The 19,923-nt window shown below is 41.3% G+C and overlaps 1 protein-coding gene across 8 annotated transcripts in view; it reads right to left on the reverse strand.

The window, feature by feature from the left end:
• Positions 1-3,556: 3,556 nt before the first annotated feature.
• The window catches only part of PLD1 (phospholipase D1), a 202,814-nt gene continuing 186,447 nt past the window's right edge, over positions 3,557-19,923 (reverse strand). For 6 of the 8 annotated variants that reach the window (XM_073803900.1, XM_073803901.1, XM_019946108.3 and 3 more), the window contains 3 exons: positions 19,107-19,260; positions 10,511-10,628; positions 3,557-8,898 (listed from right to left, as the gene is read on the reverse strand). In XM_073803900.1, coding sequence (XP_073660001.1) covers positions 8,674-8,898; positions 10,511-10,628; positions 19,107-19,260 — 497 coding nt within the window. In that variant the 3' untranslated portion in view covers positions 3,557-8,673. Of the gene's footprint in view, positions 8,915-10,510; positions 10,629-17,642; positions 18,701-19,106; positions 19,261-19,923 lie in introns of those variants that run through there. The other 2 variants (XM_033855472.2, XM_033855473.2) reach the window with 2 other exon arrangements.

Consider the following 19,923-nt stretch of genomic DNA (forward strand, 5'->3'; position numbering starts at 1 on the left):
TGCTTTGCTTTCTCTTGGATCACTCACTCTGGGAGAAGCCAGCTGCCATATTGTGAGACCACTCAAGCAGCCCTATGGTATGAGAATTTTCACCGCAGCATGTTTCTGGTAGTGGGTAGCTGGAGGTAGCCCAGGTGTCAGTTTGTGGGAAAGTGATGGGTGAAACGTGATGATTGCATAACAGTAAGCTCTATGATTAAATGCAAGAAGTCGGACCTGCATACATCAACATACGCAGGTATTAAAAATAGTGCTTCCCCAGAAATAATATCATTTATGCAAATAAAAATCCCTCAAACAACAATACACATTTCGCAAGAACACATTCAAGTAAAAAGATATACAAAAATACATTAAAATGCAGATCATGGCAAGGAGGAGAAAATGAATGGAATGTGTAGATAAAAATAAATAACAAATGAATTAAACAAGAGAGGGAATCTTAATGGGCCTTGGACTGAGGAATGTGATTTACTCAATTTTCTGAACTAGAAGTTGAGAACTAGAATTAAAGAAAAAAAACTACTGGAAAAAAGTCCAGACTTTCAAAAGGAAGGGCATGTGAAAGAGTGATAGAAAAAGAGGAGGAACATCCAGTGACACCTCGGACCAGTTTCAAAACAAAAAGACATCTGTGCTCCAGGGCTGGGTTGTTCTGGGCATAAAAGCAGGTAATTAACAGGGTGAGGGGAGGCTGATTTAAGCTGCCAATCAAGGCCAGTTTTGCCTTCTACCTTAGGGTCTTTGTGTCTTTATCCAGGGAATGCACTGTAAAGTAAAATTTCTTATGAATGAAGAATGGTTATGAAAAAGAGGCTCAGAAAATAATGTCTTTATTTTAAAAGACTTTTAAACAATACTGCTCCTGTTTTTTTTGTTTGTTTGTTTCTTATAAATCACCAAGTGTTTGTGTACTGAGTTATCTGGTGCAATTCTAAACCTACCTGTTGACCTACTGTCTAGAAAGTGAATAGCCAAATATCATGAGAAAAGCTATTTAACTTTAATTTTCTTATCCTTTAAATGAGATTTTGACCTGATGTTTAAAGGTTCCACTATCACAGCTTGAACTATATTTCATATTTTAAAAAAGTGGTTGAGACTTTATTAATACTAAAGAACACTTGAAAAATCCACTTCTTACCCCACCACTCTCACATAAAAACAGCTCTCCTTTGGGTTCTCATCCATGCTTTATAGATTGGCCTAATGAATCTCACGTGTCATGAGCAAAGGAAGATTTTCAAGTCACTTTTCACATAACCTGAACAATACGCTATGCACTGTGACAAGCCCAATATGAAGTATGAAGAAAGAAGATCCTCGTCTTCAAATTATATGCTTCTAAAGGGAACCCACCTGCACTGTTGGTGGGAATGTAAATGGATACAGCCACTATGGAGAACTGTATGGAGGTTCATAAAAAAACTACAAATAGAACTACCATATGACCCAGTATCCCACTACTGGGCATATACTCTGAGAAAACCATAATTCAAAGAGTCATGTACCACAATGTTCATTGCAGCACTATTTACAATAGCCAGGAAATGGAAGCAGCCTAAGTGTCCATTGACAGATGAATGGATAAAGAAGATGTGGCATATATACACAATGGAATATTACTCAGTCATGAAAAGGAACAAAAGTGAGTTATTTGTAGTGAGGTGGATGGACCTAGAGACTGTCATACAGAGTGAAGTAAGTCAGAAAGAGAAAAACAAATACCATATGCTATGCATATATATGGAATTTTAAAAAGCAGTACTGATGAACCTAGTGGCAGGGCAGGAATAAAGACACAGACGTAGAGAACAGATTTGAGGGCATAGGGGGAAGGGGAAGCTGGGATGAAGTGAGAGAGTGGCATGGACATATATAAACTACCAAATGTAAAATAGCTAGCTAGTGGGAAGCAACTGCATGGCACAGGGAGATCAGCTCGGAGCTTTGTGACCACCTAGAGGGGTGGGATAGGGAGGGTGGGAGGGAGACGCAAGAGGGAGGGGATATGGGGATATATGTGTACGTATAGCTGATTCACTTTGTTGTACAGCAGAAACTAACACAACATTGTAAAGCATTTATACTCCAATAAAAATGTACAAAAAGCAGATTATATGCTTCTAGAATAAGAACTACTACATCATGAAAAGGAAAAATCACAGGCCCGTTCTAGGGGGTGTTGTTGACGCCCCATCACACAGGCTGTCCACCCACCTCTGAGCTCAACTGTAGCTGCAGAAGGCAGTTCCCCAAGCTGCAGCTTTGCCCCTGATGGGCTTCCCTCTGTCTCTCCACCAGCTCTCTCGGACCCACAGCAGCTTGCTGAGTCCTTGTGTAGGGAAGTTCCAGAAGTGCCAGGGATTTGACTCCCCCAGGGCCAATATTTAACCAACAAGAAATGGAAATCTGTGGATAAAGATACTTTATTGCTGAAAAGAAGGGTGGCAAACTGGGAGTGATTCAGCTGGAGAGTTAAGGAGGGGTGGGTCCATAAGGAGCTTATAAAACCTTATGAGGACTTTACCCTGAAAACAAAAGCTCTTAAAGGGATTTAAGCTAGAAGAGACGTGATCAGATCTGCGCTTAAAAATTATCTCTAACTGTAGTGAATGGATTTGGGAGGGACCAGACCTGACAGTGAGACTAGTTGATCCAGATGAGGTGATGGTGAACAAGGTCAAGTAGGAAGTAGCATTAGGAGGAGAAATAAGTGACGGGACCTGGGAGACATTTAGTTGTGGAACTAGCAGACTCGGTGGCTGATTGGAAGTGGGGGAGGGGAGAGAAAGGGAGGAATGGAGGATGATGATTATTTCTCCAATTTGGATAATATTTGGTGGCTAGCGGGGCTGTTCTCTGATATGGGGAACAACAGAAGGAGCACTGGGGGAGCACTTGAGAGTGCTGGTGATGGCTGCCATTTTGGACAGGACGTATTGTTGACTTTGAGGTGCATGTGGGAAAAGCAAGTAGAGATATCTATTGCTCAGACATCTAATGTGTCTGGAGCTTAGGAGAGAGACCTGGGCTGCAGGTGAGCACAGAGATGGCAGTGAAGCCATGGGAGTCGATGGGATCACCTGAGCATTGAGTAGAATAAGAACAAGCCAGATCTTGAAGAAGTGAAATGGAGAGCCCACCAACGATTCTACAAACGTAAGCAGCCACCCGGAAGACAAGGAAAGCTTCAGAGATGCCTAGTTGAGATAAAGGCTCAGGGTGTCCTTGTTGAAAAAGCCAGTGGGGTACAAAAATAGGCAAAACTAATCTGTTTCAAGACCTGGGGAAAGTGATTGCCTTTCAGGGAATAGGTAGTGACCCGTGGAGGAGGGGGCAAAAGGGGACTTCTGTCTCTTTCTCTCTCTGGGTGCCGCTGAGATGTGTGCATGAAGTTTGTGAGAAGACTGGGGGCAGCAGGGGACGCTGGGGCTCTGACATCTGCTCCAAAGGCACAGGTTACTGTCTCGAGCTCAGACCTACAGTGCGCTGGCTGTAAAAACCCCATGCGCAGAATGAGGAATCTCCTTTCCAAGTAGACGGACACGGCCAATTGCACACTTTTAATTGTTTAATTAATGAATATTTACATTAAAAAAAGCAGTTAAGGGACTTGGCATCAAAAGCATTGACTGTGAGGCAGAGAATGGATACACGTATCATTTCCAAGGCTTCCCAGAAGGAAAATCCAGGGAGACTGAGTTTCTTGAGTTTACAATTGTCATTCTGAATACAAATCGTTAGGCCTATCTGTCCTCATTTAACACTTTAGTTACAAACATTATCAACCACGCTTCCATATGAGTGCTCAGCTGGGAGAAGATTGCTTTAGTTAACAAAAACTCTTTCAGAACAAAAAAACATGTGATTTTTCATTCTTGAAAGGACTTGACCTTGTTAGAATAAATCTATTGTAGAATGCTGGGCTCTGGGATAGGGAGAGTTGAAAACCTTGCTTATGGAAGAGATTAGAACTCACCCAAATCTGTTTGGTTGAGGCACCGTAATTGGACGTTCTTTGCTCTCTCTAGAGGAAGGATCAGTAAACGTTTCTTAAGGACGGCAAGTGTTCTCAGATTTGCAGCTCATTTGGTCATGAGGCATGTAAACAAATGGACATGGCTACATTCAAATAAAACTTTATTTACAAAAACAGGAGGCCCAGCCTTGGTTTGCCAAAGCCTGCCATAAGGGTGAGGCTAGGGCCTGAGCTCTGTCCAGAATATCTGAATATTCTGAAGGGATGGATGTTCACCAGCAAGTATCTGGTTTTTGCATCAGAGACATGTGCTCCAACTGCAATACTTTGGTATGAATTTTTAGAATGGCTGAGGAGAATATCAGTACCTTTGACTCAGACAATTTTATGGGAAGAATCCAAGTGGAATATACATTAGGAGAGCATGATGTTACATTTCCTAGTGCTGAGCAGAGCTAGAACAACATTCACTTAAGTGCATTTATCTAGAATAAAGCAAACAACTAGAGCTGCTAGGGAATAGGAAAGAGTAATTAAGTCTGCCTTTTGGTTGGATTGCAATCCCAGTCTCTGATTTTAAAACTTAAAAGTTTAAAATGAATAGTGTGACAAATTTCCATTTATCTTACTTTGATTACTTTTTAAGTTAAAATTTAATACTGGTATAAAGGAAAAAAGAAAATAACCTATAATATATGAAGCCAAAGAATTTTTGTTTCCTTTAATGAATCCTTCCACTCTGCAGTCAAAGCCAATAATATATCACATGTGAATTAAATGCCACTAGGAATCATATTGTGGCATCTGCCTCCCCCTAAACATAATGTGAATCCATCGATTCCTCACCTGCAACTTTTGGATAGAGGGCGATGAATTCCTTTTCCAGGGAATTTCTAGATTCAAGAATTTCTCAAGGCCTATGCCTGGTAAAACCCATTTTAAACCTCCAAGTTGCCAGTAGTAATTGACTTCAGAGGATCTTCTAAGGAAATAAAATTGTATTCCTAAGCACACCGAAAATCCTTTAGCGTTTGCTCACTTTTCATACATGGGAGAATTGAGAGGGATGAGAAGACATGAAGGGCCCTCTTTAGCCCCTCTCCAGAGGGTGACCGGCATCTGAAAATGCTCAAGTGCCACATCAGATCAGAGATGCTAAAAAGAACCACCACCTCTGTTAAAAAATGCTAATATTTTGTCAATCACTTAAAAGTGTGAGTTAAACTGAAGACTTATTTTAGATGCCTAATTTTGTTTTTTCCCAGAACTTTTCCTTGTCCTCTAAAATGGTTTCCATAATACGGAAGGGCTCTGGTTGGGGAAAGAGGCTGAAGGAATAAGGAATGAGGAGGGGCAGAAAGACGGGCAGGATCTCCATGATGTATATAAAATCTGTTCTGCCTGTCGTCTTATATCTGCAAAAAGACTTCCTGGCTTACTGTCTTCATCTGGAAGACTGTTAATTCACGATATGTTACAATTTCCCAAGTTATTACATAAGAGATTAACTGCTTCTGGTTTTGACTACCTAGAGACAAAATTTTCTTCCAAACATGCTATTAAAATATAACCAATGTTTTGTTTTACAATATGTCACTCAGTTATCTAATGACCAGCTCTCTGTGATGCATGACAGCTGAGAATGAAGGCCATCCCACTGAAGGGTGAGTCCCTGAGTGGACACTTGCTCCAGAGCAAATGCCTGAACCCGACCTGCTGTGTTTAGTATCCTCCAACCACTAAGCTTGGCCAATCTGAATAGCTTTAAAAGGCCATGACCACTTTCTACCCTTCACTTCTTATAATCATAGAATTTTTCCTTCTAGAAAGCAAAAATTATTACAGAGATTATCAGAGTGTCAGGTACAGCACTTATAGGCATTTCAAAAGATTATAGTCAATTTAAAATGCTGAACAGATTCAAAATAGCTTTTCAAGACTGAATCTCTTGCATTTTAATGTTTATATCAGACATTGCGATGTTAAAGATAAATTATCTGAACTTCTATTAGGTAGTAATGGTGTCAGAGAATGATGGGTAATTAGGCCATATGGTATATCCTGTGTCCACAGCCCATGCAATTTTTGCAGAATGCTGCACTATGTAAACTGCTACTGCAAAGCAGGCAATTATGGCACTGTATTTTCCATAAAATCCACCCAAATAAATCTTGCAGCCCCTCTCTTTGCAGATGAGCATCTTGCCTTTAAGAGAATGCAGTAGAAAAGAAACTTGCTAACAGTTTCTTTAGCAACAGCAGGAAGATTTCTTGTCTGAGACTCCGTAAGTTTTTCATTTCATTAGCTGTCTCCTCCACCTCCTTTAGTCATCCGACAAACACGTACTGAGCACCTCCTATGAGCCAGGCACCGTTTCAGGCTTGGGGGATACACTAAGAACAAAACACAGGAAAGTCCCTGCCCCATGGAGCTTACATTCTAGTAGGGGGAGACAGAGAAGCACATAAATACATAATATCACAGGGTTCAAAATAGCTTAGAGACATCCTGTCTGAAATCTACTGCATCTCCTCCTTTTGGGGCTGTGATGAGTGAAAGGAGAGGCCAGTAATGGACCAACGACGTCACTGGTCCTAATGGGTAAACTTCAGTGAGTCCTTCAATTAACCTGGGTCTCAGTTTCCTCAGCTATAAAATGGGCAGAGGTTGGATTAAGTGACTTTTTTTTTAAGAGAAAGGGCCCTTTCAAGAGCCAGTTTGTTGACTGTTGTACATTTTTTAAAAATTTAAAAAGAAAACATGAAAATTCCTTAGGTATTCCACATACACTCAACACTTTAAATGCCCATCTAAACTTCATAAATAGCAAATGTCTTATTTACAACTGCTATAGAATGAAGTCATTTTACTGTCTTCAGCCACCATAAAAGCATATTCATTTCCATTGTTGGTTACATGGTTCCACCTCATTTGTAAAACCCTCCTGGGTATGACACTGTCTCTCTCCTACTAACCTAGTTCACAGACTTCGTGCTCCTGTTTAACCTTTTCCACTGGACTATCAGTTCTAGGAAAATAGGGATTGGGTCCTTACTCCTTTGGATGAGGGTCTGTCCAGGTAATCCATAGAGGTGTAATCATTGCACCTACACCATGTTTTATGGCCTCAGGCCCGTTGGGAACCCACATTAGTTCTTTAGGTTGTAAGAATAGTTCTGCTTAATAAAATTAGAGCTATGGTGGGGGCCTCCCTGGTGGCACAGTGGTTGAGAGTCCGCCTGCCGATGCAGGGGACACAGGTTCGCGCCCCGGTCCGGGAAGATCCCACAGGCCGTGGAGCGGCTGGGCCCGTGAGCCATGGCCGCTGAGCCTGCGCGTCCGGAGCCTGTGCTCCGCAACGGGAGAGGCCACAACAGTGAGAGGCCCGTGTACAGCAAAAAAAAAAAAAAAAAAAAAATTGAGCTATGGGGTACCAAAGGGTATGTACAACTAACATCCAAAAAGGAGAAATGGGTTTCCAGAACAATTCACAGACTAGGATAATGTGAATTAAAAAATAATCCTAACCTCTTTGGAACCCTGGTGGAATGTTAATGTATATTTAATAACGCAAGTGAAGTTGTATGCATTTTGCAAACAGTTTTTCTTAAAGAAGGTAACATAGCTGGCGAGCTGAATGTCAAATAAGGCTCATATTCATTAACTTGGCGTGAGTTATGAAGCCCCTGATTCTCTTGAAAGACAAGCTGTATTCACTGGTTTGACTTTGAAATGCAGAAACTCAAATTTCAATCAATCCAGCAGCTAAGGATGACAGGAAATTTTACAGGACTATAAGAAATCTTCTTTTCTTATCTGGATCAGATTCCCACCAAAACGTTGAAGATTGCTGAAGGCTGCATGCTGTGTCTTTGAGTTTTATCGGGTTGCTGTGTAATCAAATATCCTACACGTTTTCAAATCTGATAGGGTGGGCCCTATCAAAAGGACACATCTTATCAATGCCTTTGGATGCAAAGTGAAATCTCTGCCTTAATAACCGAATTTAATTCCTTCCTGTTGATCTGTGGTGTCAACATACATGCTGTCAGTGTTGTCAGAAGTGCCTAACATGGGCTGCTGTGTAGACTAAGGTCTGTCCTGTCCTTTCAGTCACTGGAAAGGAATAAGGACCACATCCTTGGTTGGGTGCACACGACTACTCCGGGGCCAGAAGGGCAGGGGCAGGAGCAACCCATGTAACCTTAAATAACCTTGAAGCAGCATCACAACATCTTCTAGCAATAGACAATACCTCAAACAGAGCCTGTATGGACTATGAGAGGAAGGCAGGTCCAGCAGACATCAATTGCATGAGTAAGGGTCAGAAAAAAATAAGGAGGTTCAGACAACTTTTGGCAAAGTAGATCACAGTGACAGCTTGTTAGCAAAGAAAATGCAGTTTGGTATACATCATGGAATTTTAGTATGTGTTTAAGCTGTTGGGTATATGCTACCTAAGAATACAGTCCTTTTTTCACAGGGACAGGCAGGAGGAATTATAAAGCCCTGCTGATTTTCACTGTCCTTATATCAGTATGACTACAGCCCTTCCCAGCCAACCCAAAGGGTCCAAGTGTTGGATACAAGAGTGCACTGGGTCTGGCTATGGCTGTTAGGTCTCCAGAAAGTCACTGTGTGACATGTACTCTTCAGGGTGGAATTCTTTGAGTTGCAAACAAGTATGACTCTTAAGTCCAAACCTCGGTGGGCACCATGGCTTCTTTGGTTCCAACAGAAGGCAGTAGGTTTTCTTCAGACAGGAAATAAAAGGGGAATTGTACCAAGAACCCACGGATCTTTTTCAGTTCTTCCTCAGCTCTAATGGGATCTTCCTTTGCTAAGATGGGCTTGCTTATAAAGTCTCGCAGCTGAATTAAATTGTGTACTTCATCATTGGGAAGGCACCGGAACACCTGATTAAATAGGAAACTGAGTGACAGGTTTAAAAGAAAGGATATCCCCTTTACTGAAAATACTCATTCCGACGGACAAAACCTTTGTTTTATGAAACACATATTAATTAGTTTTATGTTACGGCGCAGACCTGATTGAAGGGTTGCTTCTTTTATTTGCTACAAAGAGAGTGCTAGATTTGCTTCCATCAAAAAAAAAAAATCAACACAGATCCTATATCTGATCTACATAAATGACTGACCTCAGGATAAAGTCAAGCTAGTGGTAAGGAGTTTCATGGGTGATACCTTACTTTTTGGATAATAATCACCCCTGAATTTCAGTGGAGGTTCTGGTCTAAAAGGAAAATTGTGTATTATATTTTCTCTAACTTTTTAATTTTGAAAAATGTTTTTATCTGTACCTGTACTTAAAGTTATCAATTGTGCATGTATATTGCTAACTGAAAATAAGTTTCACACATCATAACACTTCACACCTCAATATTTCAGCATGTATTTCTTAAGAATAAGGATATGAGCCTATATAACCACAGTACAATTCTCACACCTCAGAAAATCAATTCTATGTTATTTAAGATATGGTCCATTTTCAGATTTACCCGATTATTCCCAAAATGTCTTCTATAGCTGTTATTCCTCCCAATCCAGGATCCAAGCTAGGCTGTGCCCTGCATTTTAAAAATTACATTTGAAAAGACTCCATGCACACAACCTATTTGATCATGGCCTTGAGGCCTCAGTATGAAATAAGGCTATGTAGATAGTTGTCATGTTTCATTAGAAATGATGAATTTTCTGTGCTGAGGTGACTCTGGAAGTCAGAAGAAGAATGCACTCTCACCCAGTTTATGATAGATGGTCAGTGGAACTCAGCTTGAATATCTTCTATGATGGAATGCTGGCTACTTCATGATGTAACCTGTTTCAGTGTCAGGTGACTCAACTCTTGTACACTCTTTATCATCATCAATGGACGGAACTTACCAGAAGATGCATTTACCCTCCCTAACAAACGAAGTTGGTTTTAAAACACCTTTCCAAAATTAGAGCTGTCCAAATGAGGAAGTTTCTCATTATTAATAAGCTTCATCATTAGCATGGACACCATTTACTATATGTACTATGTGCTAAATGCATTTAATAGAGTGTTCTTTATCCTCACGACCACCTAGTGAATGTTCCTCCCAATTTATAGGAGAGGAAAGAAAGGAAGGCTCAGAACATCAAATTACTACACTCATAGTTATATCACCAGCAACTGTGTGAGCTGGGCTGAACCCAAGTCTGACTCATTTTTTGATCCCATCTGCCTCTTTTCTCTTTGTCACTAGACATGTATAAAGGCTGGGTAACCACGTGCTAAGGATGCTTATGATGGGATTCTGGAATCTGAGACCAGAATGCCACTAAAGTCTCTTCTAAACAATAATCCATGGCTCTTTTTGACTCTGTTTTTTTAACGTCTACCAAGAAGTATTTTATTACACCTTGGAGGTGTATTGGTTTTTTACACTCATTAAGAATACTCTGTGCCAATAATATGCAGAAATAATTATGTGCTTTTGTGACATGATTCAATTAAAAAAGGAGCAGGATATGTGAACCTCACCTTATCATAAATTGTAGCATTTCGAGCTGCCGTTGAAACCCACACCTCCTTGAAGAATTTGTCACTCACTGGATCCTGAATGTCTTCACTAGGGCCAGAAAGATAGCCGAGGACAACCCTGAAATACAAATGTCCTCCAAAATGAGTAAATGAAACAAAGCAGTTTGCTGCAGGCACTGTTTCTAATGGTACAGCAGTTCAGACACTCAACCACAGAAGTCCTCTTTTTTTTAAGGAAATCAAAGGAAGCCATTAAGACTAAGTGTGTGTCTGTGTGTCTATATATAAAAAAGTCCAGTTGCAAAACAAAACAAAACAAAACAGAAAAGCCTAAGTTGTTATGATGTTTGAGACAGAGAAACACCTTCATTTTGCTCTAAGAGAGTTCTTGTAATTTGGCCTAAGAGGGCGAGAACCTTGGAAGATAGGATTAGTATTCAAAGCATGTGCCTTTCATCGTGCTGAGCCTTTCCAAAAACGATCTCAGTAAATCCTCAACAGCCTTATGAAGAAGCAGCTATTAAAAAAAAAAAAAAAAGTAAAAGAATAGTAAAAACAAAAGAAGCAAGTATTATTATTTTCCTTTAATTGAAAAGGGAACAAAGGGGACATCCCTGGTGGCACAGTGGTTAAGACTCTGAGCTTCCAATGCAGGGGGCCCGGGTTCGATCCCTGGTCTGGGAACTAGATCCCATATGCATGCTGCAACTAAGAGTCCACATGCCACAACTAAGGAGCCCACGAGCTGCAACTAAGGAGCCCACCTGCTGCAACAAGACCCAGTGCAACCAAATAAATAAATAAATAAATAGATCAACAGGTTAAAAAAAAAAGAAAAGGGAACTAAGGCACAGAGAGGTCAAGTAACTCTTTCAAGGTCATACAGCTAGCAAACTGTATATCTGGGACTCCAACCAGGACCACCTGACTCCCAAACCTGTCCTCTTAACCAAGACTTGACTTTCCTTCCTCCCTCCCCACGCCTTCCTTCCTTCCTCCCGTCCTCCCTTCCTTCCTCCCTTCCTCCCTTCCTTCCTCCCTCCCTCCCTTCCTTCCTTCCTTCCTTCCTTCTTCCCTCCCTTGGGCCAAGAACTATGCTGAACTCTAGGGTACAGAAATGAATATGAAAGACACGGAGCCTCTCTGGGTGCAGTTATACTTGGTGGGTGAGATCAACAATGAATAAAGAATCACCCTCAAAAGGAATTAATTAAAATGTGGTAAATACCAGGTGTGCTTTAAGAGTGTGAGATGGGAGTAGTCGGGGAGGCTTTTCCCTCCCCTACCTGTTTGCCTAACCTTACCTACCATCTTTCAGGATTCAGTACAAGGTTGCCTCTATAAACGTTTTTATGGCTCCCTTTCTCCCTTCTCCCATTTCTCCCCGTCAGTCCTGAGAGATCTGAACTTTCTTCCTTTGTCGCCCTCACTGTGCTTCATCTGTGCTTCGTTTTTATCAGAGCACCTGCAATACTTCATGCACTTTTTGCTTTTAATAGGCCCATCTCCCACTTCTAGCATGTAAATTCTTTAAGAGAACATGACCTGGCTATTCTCATATCCCCAGAGTACCTGGCATAAAAGAAGCCATACAGTAGATTGTTTGAATTGATCAAATACAAACAGAGGACTAGAAATAAGAAGAAATTCTCAAGCAAAGCAAGACAAGTTTTAGAGGTCATATGTGAAAATTATAAAAGCGCGGGTACCTACATAAAGCCTGAATGTTAAAAAGCGCTTCCATCTTAATCCTGGGAGGTAGATGGTACAGGATTCCCATTTTGCAAACGGGAAACAAAAGGTTGGAGGCATTCTATTAATAGAGCCAGAATTGAAACTGAGTCCAAAGCTCTTTGCTCACATGCCTGGTAGGTTCAAGGAATACCAAAAAGGCTTGTGCTACATTGGAAATAAAAGTGGGAGACTTCCCTGGTGGCGCAGTGGTTAAGAATCCGCCTGCCAATGCAGGGGACATGGGTTCTATCCCTGGTCTGCAAAGATCCTACATGCCGTGGAACTAAGCCCGTGAGCCACAAGTACTGAGGCTGCTCTCTAGAGCCCGTGAGCCACAACTACTGAGCCCACGTGCCGCAACTACTGAAGCCCGCATGCCTAGAGCCCGCGCTCCGCAACAAGAGAAGCCACTGCAATGAGAAGCCTGTGCACCGCAACGGAGAGTAGCCCCCACTCTTTGCAACTAGAGAAAGCCCGCGCGCAGAAGCCAAGACCCAATGCAGCCAAAAATAACTAAATTTATTTAAAGAAAGAAAGAAAGAAAAGTGGGGAAATGGGTCTCAGAAGGACTTTGGCTTTTACATTGCATGAAATTGGGACATACTGCTGACACTGGAGCAAGGAGTGACAGGATCTGACTTAAATATTAACAAACGGCTGCTGGATTGAGAATAGACCGTGCAGGGCAAGGATTGAAACAGAGAGGTCAGTCAGGAGTCACTGCAGCGATCTCGGTGGGAGATGACGGTGGCTCGGGTGGTGGAGAGGAAGGTGGAGAGATCAGATTTCACTGATCCAGTGGACACAGAGTGTGAGAAAAAGTGAGGCATCAGGATGACTAAAAGGGCTTTGCCTTCAGCAAACAGAAGACTGTAGTTGCCATTAGCTGAGATGGGGAATTCTGTGGGTAGAGCCAGTTAGTAGGAGAAGACCAGGAATTCAGTTTTGAACCTGTTGGGACATCTAGTAAATATACAAGTGGTGATGCTAAGTAGGCAGCTGGATAAAAGAATCTGGAGTTTGGGAGAGAAGGTCTGGCTGGAGATACACACTTGAGAACTGTCCACATATGTATACTCATAAAGCCATGTGACTTCAACTGACTTTACCAAAGTAGTGAGTGTAGAGAGAGAAGAGGACCGGTGCACCTCAACAGTAGGGGAGAGAAGGAGCAGCCAGTGAGGCTGCAGAGAAGCCAGAGGATGGGTATCCTGGAGCCACACGGAGTCAAGTTCAGATGAGAATGGACCATTGGATTTAACAGGGTGGAGGTCATCATATTGTTACCCTCTTTGTATTTAAATGTGTAGATTTACATCACCATTTTTAATGGTTGCAGAATTTCCCATTATGTGAAATTTTATTTAACCAGCTATTTTATTATGACCTTTTGGGTTGTTTCCAGTTTTCCATTATTATAAACAATGCTATAATGAACATAATTTATTCATCATATATAACACTTGGTGAATTTCTATGATTATTTCACTAGGAGAAATTTAAGAATTAAAATCCTGGATCAAACAATTTGCAAAGGGCTTCCCTGGTGGTGCAGTGGTTGAGAGTCCGCCTGCCGATGCAGGGGACACGGGTTTGTGCCCCGGTCCGGGAAGGTCCCACATGCTGCGGAGCGGCTGGGCCCGTGAGCCATGGCCGCTGAGCCTGCGCGTCCGAAGCCTGTGCTGTGCAACGGGAGAGGCCACAGCAGTGAGAGGCCCGCATACCGCAAAAAAAAAAAAAAACAATTTGCAAAATCTACTTCAAGAAAGGCTGTTCCAACACACATGGTATTAACCATGTGTGTTCTCCCCAGTCAACTCCAATATTATCAACTCCTGAAAAGGCTCAGCCAGGCTTATAGGGATAAAAGGGCATCACATTTTAGTTTTAGTCTTCACTTTTTCTACTATATAAAAATTTTCTAAAATAAATGGATCTGGCATCTGGGCTCACTAGGATTCCTAGAGTTTTATAACCTCAAAATTCTATTTCCACTTCAAATAATGTCTCCCTCAGACTATATGGGAATAACTTTCAAAAAGGTTCTAAAGGATGATGTTTGCACCTAGATGCTGCCGCTCCTTAAGAACCAAAGCAAAATTCAACCATGCCAAATCTGAAGGACAGTGCAGGTTATAACAATAAGTCAATTATAGTAATGCCTTTGATTTGGGTGGCGTCTAACCAACTGAAAACAGAGCCGAAAGAATATTTCTATGACTTTGCTTTTAAATGAGAACAGGAGGTGAGGCAATGTGTCTATCAAGTTATCAGTTAAGAGCCTGTGTAGAGAAAAAAGTATTTAAATAAGTCTATAACAGACAATGTTCAGTAATAAATTATTTTCCCTGTCAGGTTTTTTTTTGTTTTTTTTTTTTTTGCGGTATGCGGACCTCTCACTGTTGTGGCCTCTCCCGTTGCGGAGCACAGGCTCTGGACGCGCAGGCTCAACGGCCATGGCTCACGGGCCCAGCCGCTCCGCGGCATGTGGGATCTTCCCGGACCGGGGCACGAACCCGTGTACCCTGCATCGGCAGGCGGACTCTCAACCACTGCGCCACCAGGGAAGCCCCCCGTCATCTTTTTAATTATAAAAATTTATACAGTAAAAATAATATGAAGTACTCTGGATGTTCTTTAGAGGAGTAAGGTTTCAGAGAAAACAAATTTGATTTTATGTTGACATGAATAATGTCAATTATTTAATGTTTAATTGTTTATGCATCAGTGGGACAGTAGGAAAACTGCAGAAAATTGTTTCTGTTCTTTCCATTCCTCATGTCTATCACTGTAAATGATTCTGAGCTCTACTTGTGTGGATAATGGTTTCTGTTGAGTGATGGTTACATCTGTAAAATTTGGATAATTTTCTAGGACTTAATGAACTGTTTGGCATGCAGTTGTGACATTTAGTGCAGTACCCTGATGGTTGATTCTATTTAGAATTGATTTCACGTCGAAATGTGCCTCTCTATTTCTATTCAAAAATACCCCAGATGGAAAATGGATTGAAGTTGCATTTTTTTAAGGGAGAAAGTGGCTCTGCTCTAGGTCACATTTATCTTTGAGAATATTTCCTAATAAAAAGAGCTAAAATCAACACAAGGTTTTCATGGTGCTTTTTAATTTATTATCTGTGTCTGCCATTGTGGCAAAGTGAAAATGCTTGTTCAAGAACTGCCTCTTCAAGACAGTTTGAAAGCTGCCAGGAAAAATAAAGCATCTAGGAATAAACTTAGCATGAAATGCATAGGATCAGCATAAAACCAAAAGAACAGCAACAAAAAACTTCAATGATCACTGAAGAACAACTTCTGCTTCCAATAATGAAAACCCTAGAGCTTTACTGAAGAACAAAAAAATGTGAATCAATTGAAGTCCATACCTTGTTCCTCAATAGGATGGCTCAATATTATAAAGACATCAACTCTTTTTTATATTAATCTATAAATATACTGTAGTCCTGATCAAAAAACTAGTGAGAGAACTTGAAAAAACAATTTTAAAGTTCGTGTGGAAGAATGAATAAGAGTAGCCAAGATTATTCCGGAAAAGAATACTAATTTGGGGAAGTGGTATGGTAGGAAGTAGTATTAAAGTGCACACCTACAATAATTAAACTGGTATCATAATGGCATGCAAGGCAACAGACTTTCAATAGGAAGTAGCAGAGAGTACAGACAGGTCAGGATATGTGGCAATTCGGTGCACCATCAAGAGGCACTGCAGGTTAGAGAGGCAATGAGTACTGCAGTCATGCAGTTCTGGATCAGTTGGTTTGCCTGGGAAAAAGAGTTAGAGTCCCTACCTCATTTCTTACATTAAAATAAATTGCAGGTGTTGGCTTCCCTGGTGGCGCAGTGGTTAAGAATCCGCCTGCCAATGTAGGGCACATGGGTTCGAGCCCTGGTCCGAGAAGATCCCACATACCATGGAGCCCGTGAGCCACAACTACTGAGCCTGTGCTCTAGAGCCCGCAAGCCACAACTACTGAAGCCCACGTGCCACAACTACTGAAGCCCACATGCCTAGAGCCCATGCTCTGCAACAAGAGAAGCCACCGCAATGAGAAGCCCATGCACTGCAACGAAGAGTGGCCCCGCTCGCCCAACTACAGATAGCCCACACGCAGCAACGAAGACCCAGCACAGACTAAATAAATAAATAGATAAATTTATTAAAAAATTAAAATAAATTGCAGATGTTAAATGTAAAAGTAATATCAAATGAGCACTAGAAGAAAATATAAGTAAATATTTTATCTTGGGGAAGCTATTCTAAGCATATTTTTTAAAAGGGGGGGAAAGAAAAAAACTGATAGATTTGATTAATAAGAACTGATCGTTCGGGCTTCCCTGGTGGCGCAGTGGTTGAGAGTCCGCCTGCCGATGCAGGGGACACGGGTTTGTGCCCCGGTCCGGGAAGATCCCACATGCCGCGGAGCGGCTGGGCCCGTGAGCCATGGCCGCTGAGCCTGCGCGTCCAGAGCCTGTACTCCACAACGGGAGAGGCCACGACAGTGAGAGGCCTGCGTACCGCAAAAAAAAAACAAAAACGAATTGATGGTTCCCCCAAATACTCTAAATATGATTAAAAGGCAATTGGCAAATCAGCTTTGCAACAAATGGGAGAAAGAAATTAGGCTCTTATGTACTTAAATTACTGATAAATCATTAAAAGAAAGTGAAACATTGCAACAAAATGGGCAAAGGACGTGAATAGTCTAGACAGTTTGCAAAAGAACAATTACAAATGGCTAATGGATACATTTTTAAACCCTCAAATTTCAAATTAAGATAATGAAATTCCATTTGAAACCCAACAAATCGGCAAAGATAATAATAGAACTCAGAGGGCAAAGGAAATTGCACACTTCCTTTGGTTAGAAATCCTATAGTTAGGATTTAGTTAAGGAAACAACTAAGAAGGTAAGCAAGATACTATCTACAACCATACCCACTTTTTTATATCAGCGAAAAATCTGCCCATCAATGAGGTTTTGGTTAAAGGAATTATGGCGGGCTCAAACAATGTAATACAATGCAGCCATTAAATGTTATAGAAGAACGCAATGACATGGAAAAGTGTGTGTAACATTATTTAAGTAATAAAGGACTTTGTAGAACTGCAAGATCCTAATTATGTTTAAAAAAAGAAATACAGTAGTGAATATTTATATATAGATAAAAAGTGGAATGATATACATCAAATGTTAAAATTGCTAGCACTGGGTGATGGGATTACAGATCAATTTAATTTCCTTATTGCTTTTCTGTTTGCCAAATTTTCTACAATGAAAAATATGTTGTAATCAGAACCCTCTCCCTCTATAATTATTATACATTTAGAAAGTTATAAAGGAGGCTACGCCTTTAAAGAGAATACTTAAGTTCTCATGGAACTGAAAAGGTGTGACATTTATTTCTAGCTTACAGGAGGAAATATTTGTTTCCTTATATGAGCTGCAGTAGGCAATCAATGGGTTGATTAACAGTGGGTTGCTAATCTTAAACTCTCCCCTGCTAAACAAAACAAATTAACATTAGAAGTCAATTAAAATATCAATGGTCTAAAAAAAAACAAAAACAAAAACCTTACTGACAAAACAATTAGTAACAAAGGCGACAAATACAGCAATAAAAACTGTGAGAAGGTCTGACAGTCAAATTTTGAGGGATGGATTTGCTGAGCTCCTGGGGCAGAGGGAGCCTAAGGAACGTCTCTGGAACTGAAGCTTGGTCCTCAAAAGCCAGAGTCTGGAGTGAGGTAGGAGGTAAGGGCCGCCAGCATTTGCAGGAGGGAAGTGCTGGTTTTGTGCCCATTTGCAAGTGAGCCAGTTTTCAGAAGCGACCATTAACACTGGAAGGGTTAAAACAACAGCACCACAACAGTATCTGTGCAGTGCCTTTCATCAAATAGCTTAAAATACCACCCTTAATCGGGGACACTTGGCTCTATCTCACCATAGCGGCCACACTGAAATCCCATCCTGGCCAATATAGTTCTAGAATCTTATAATTGTGGACTTCCTGCAAAAGCCTACAGGTGGGAGAGTGGTCAGGGTGTGTTCCACAGACAGTGGGGAGCTTAGTGTGTCTTCAGTGGGCTGGGGGAGAGGGTCAGGAGATAGATAAGAAGCTATTTGAAAAAGAAAAAAAAAAAGAGAGATAAGAAGGCATTGAGGATTGGTTGAATAGCGGAGTGATAGGACCTGAGTTAGGTTCTCGAAGGATCACTCTGACAACTGAGACTGGACTACAGGGGCTGGCATGGGGCCAGTTAGAGCCCCGCCCAGGAAAGTTCTCAGTGACACTTAACTGAATGAAGCACTTATTTAGGGATACACATCCCCTGCTACTTAGCCCAGTGCTCTCTCTGTTGGACCACAGGTTTGTTTAAAATTCACATCTTCTTGCAGAAGATCAGGAAGCTTCCATGTCTGGAGTCATCTTAAATCTGAGAAATGAAGTTTCCACATTTAATTTAACACCAGTAGTCACTAGCTTTCTCCTTTAGTAATTTTTATCATACCCTTACATCGCTGGAACTATTTCAATTTCTAAAAATGGACTCACTATAAAAAACCTAAATAGACACTAGATGGTTTGACCTGGTCCTAAATCAATTAATAGATTTAAAATGCTAGTTTTCTCCATTACACATAAAAATAATAAAAGCTGTTCAAACAGGAAATTTTTATGCCCCACACAGAGCCATTTTGTATACGACTGGTGTGGTTCACGCTGTTTTGGACAAAGAAGAACCTGGAGATGGCATGTGTGCTAAGGGCCAGAGGCTGGGCTGGGTTCCATTGCCCACTGCAGCGGGATTATGTGAGGGAGACCCAGCTTCCGAGACCCACCGAAAGCACTGCAGCCGAAGTCCTAGGGCGAAGTGGCCAGCTTGGTACTCTTTTCCATCCATTACTGAAGGGACCGTCTCCGTGTCCTGCACAATGACAGCCATTTCACTGTCCCGTTTTCCCAGCATGCTTCGGTCGTTTATGTTGGCAGAACCTATAAAGAGAAACAGTGAAACTGAACAATTTTCTTATTCTGGCAGACACTCATTTGCCCTCCAGACTCAATTCTTCCTTGCTAAAAAAACCCCTAATTTTGTTCAGGTATCAAGAGATGCTGTGCTCTAGGAAGGCAGGGCGCTCCCTAACCCAAGGGTAAATCTTGATCAGTCTAAGGCCAGTCATGGTCATTTCACTGTTTTTGCCAGTGATTGGCTTAGAAATGTGCCCTTGTCATGATTCTAGTCAATGCAACATAAGGCAAATCTGCCAGGGGCTTCTGAGAAAGTTTTTCTCTTTCTTATAAATAGACAGAAGAAGACGATGGTGTCACTGCCAGTCTTTGGATACTCTGGCTTGAAGGGTTGCATGAGGACATGATTGTGGGAGCTGCTGCAGCCACTTTGTAACCAAGGGACAAACAGACAAGTTGAACATGGCAGAGCAGAAAGAAGAAAGACTCTGGGTCTTTAAGTCACTGAGCTGGCCAACCCTAGAACCTTCTTATTTTCTGTTATGTGAAGTAATACATTTCCCTTATTGTTTCACATACTTCTAGCTGAATTTTCTATCTTGTGGCTCAAAGGATTCTAACTGATATAGTCATTAAGCACACAAAGAAACAAGAACACTTACCAGCTCAGTGCAGTAAGGTTTCATG

Source organism: Tursiops truncatus, chromosome 4 (genome assembly GCF_011762595.2).
Source record: "Tursiops truncatus isolate mTurTru1 chromosome 4, mTurTru1.mat.Y, whole genome shotgun sequence".
NCBI lineage: Eukaryota > Metazoa > Chordata > Mammalia > Artiodactyla > Delphinidae > Tursiops > Tursiops truncatus.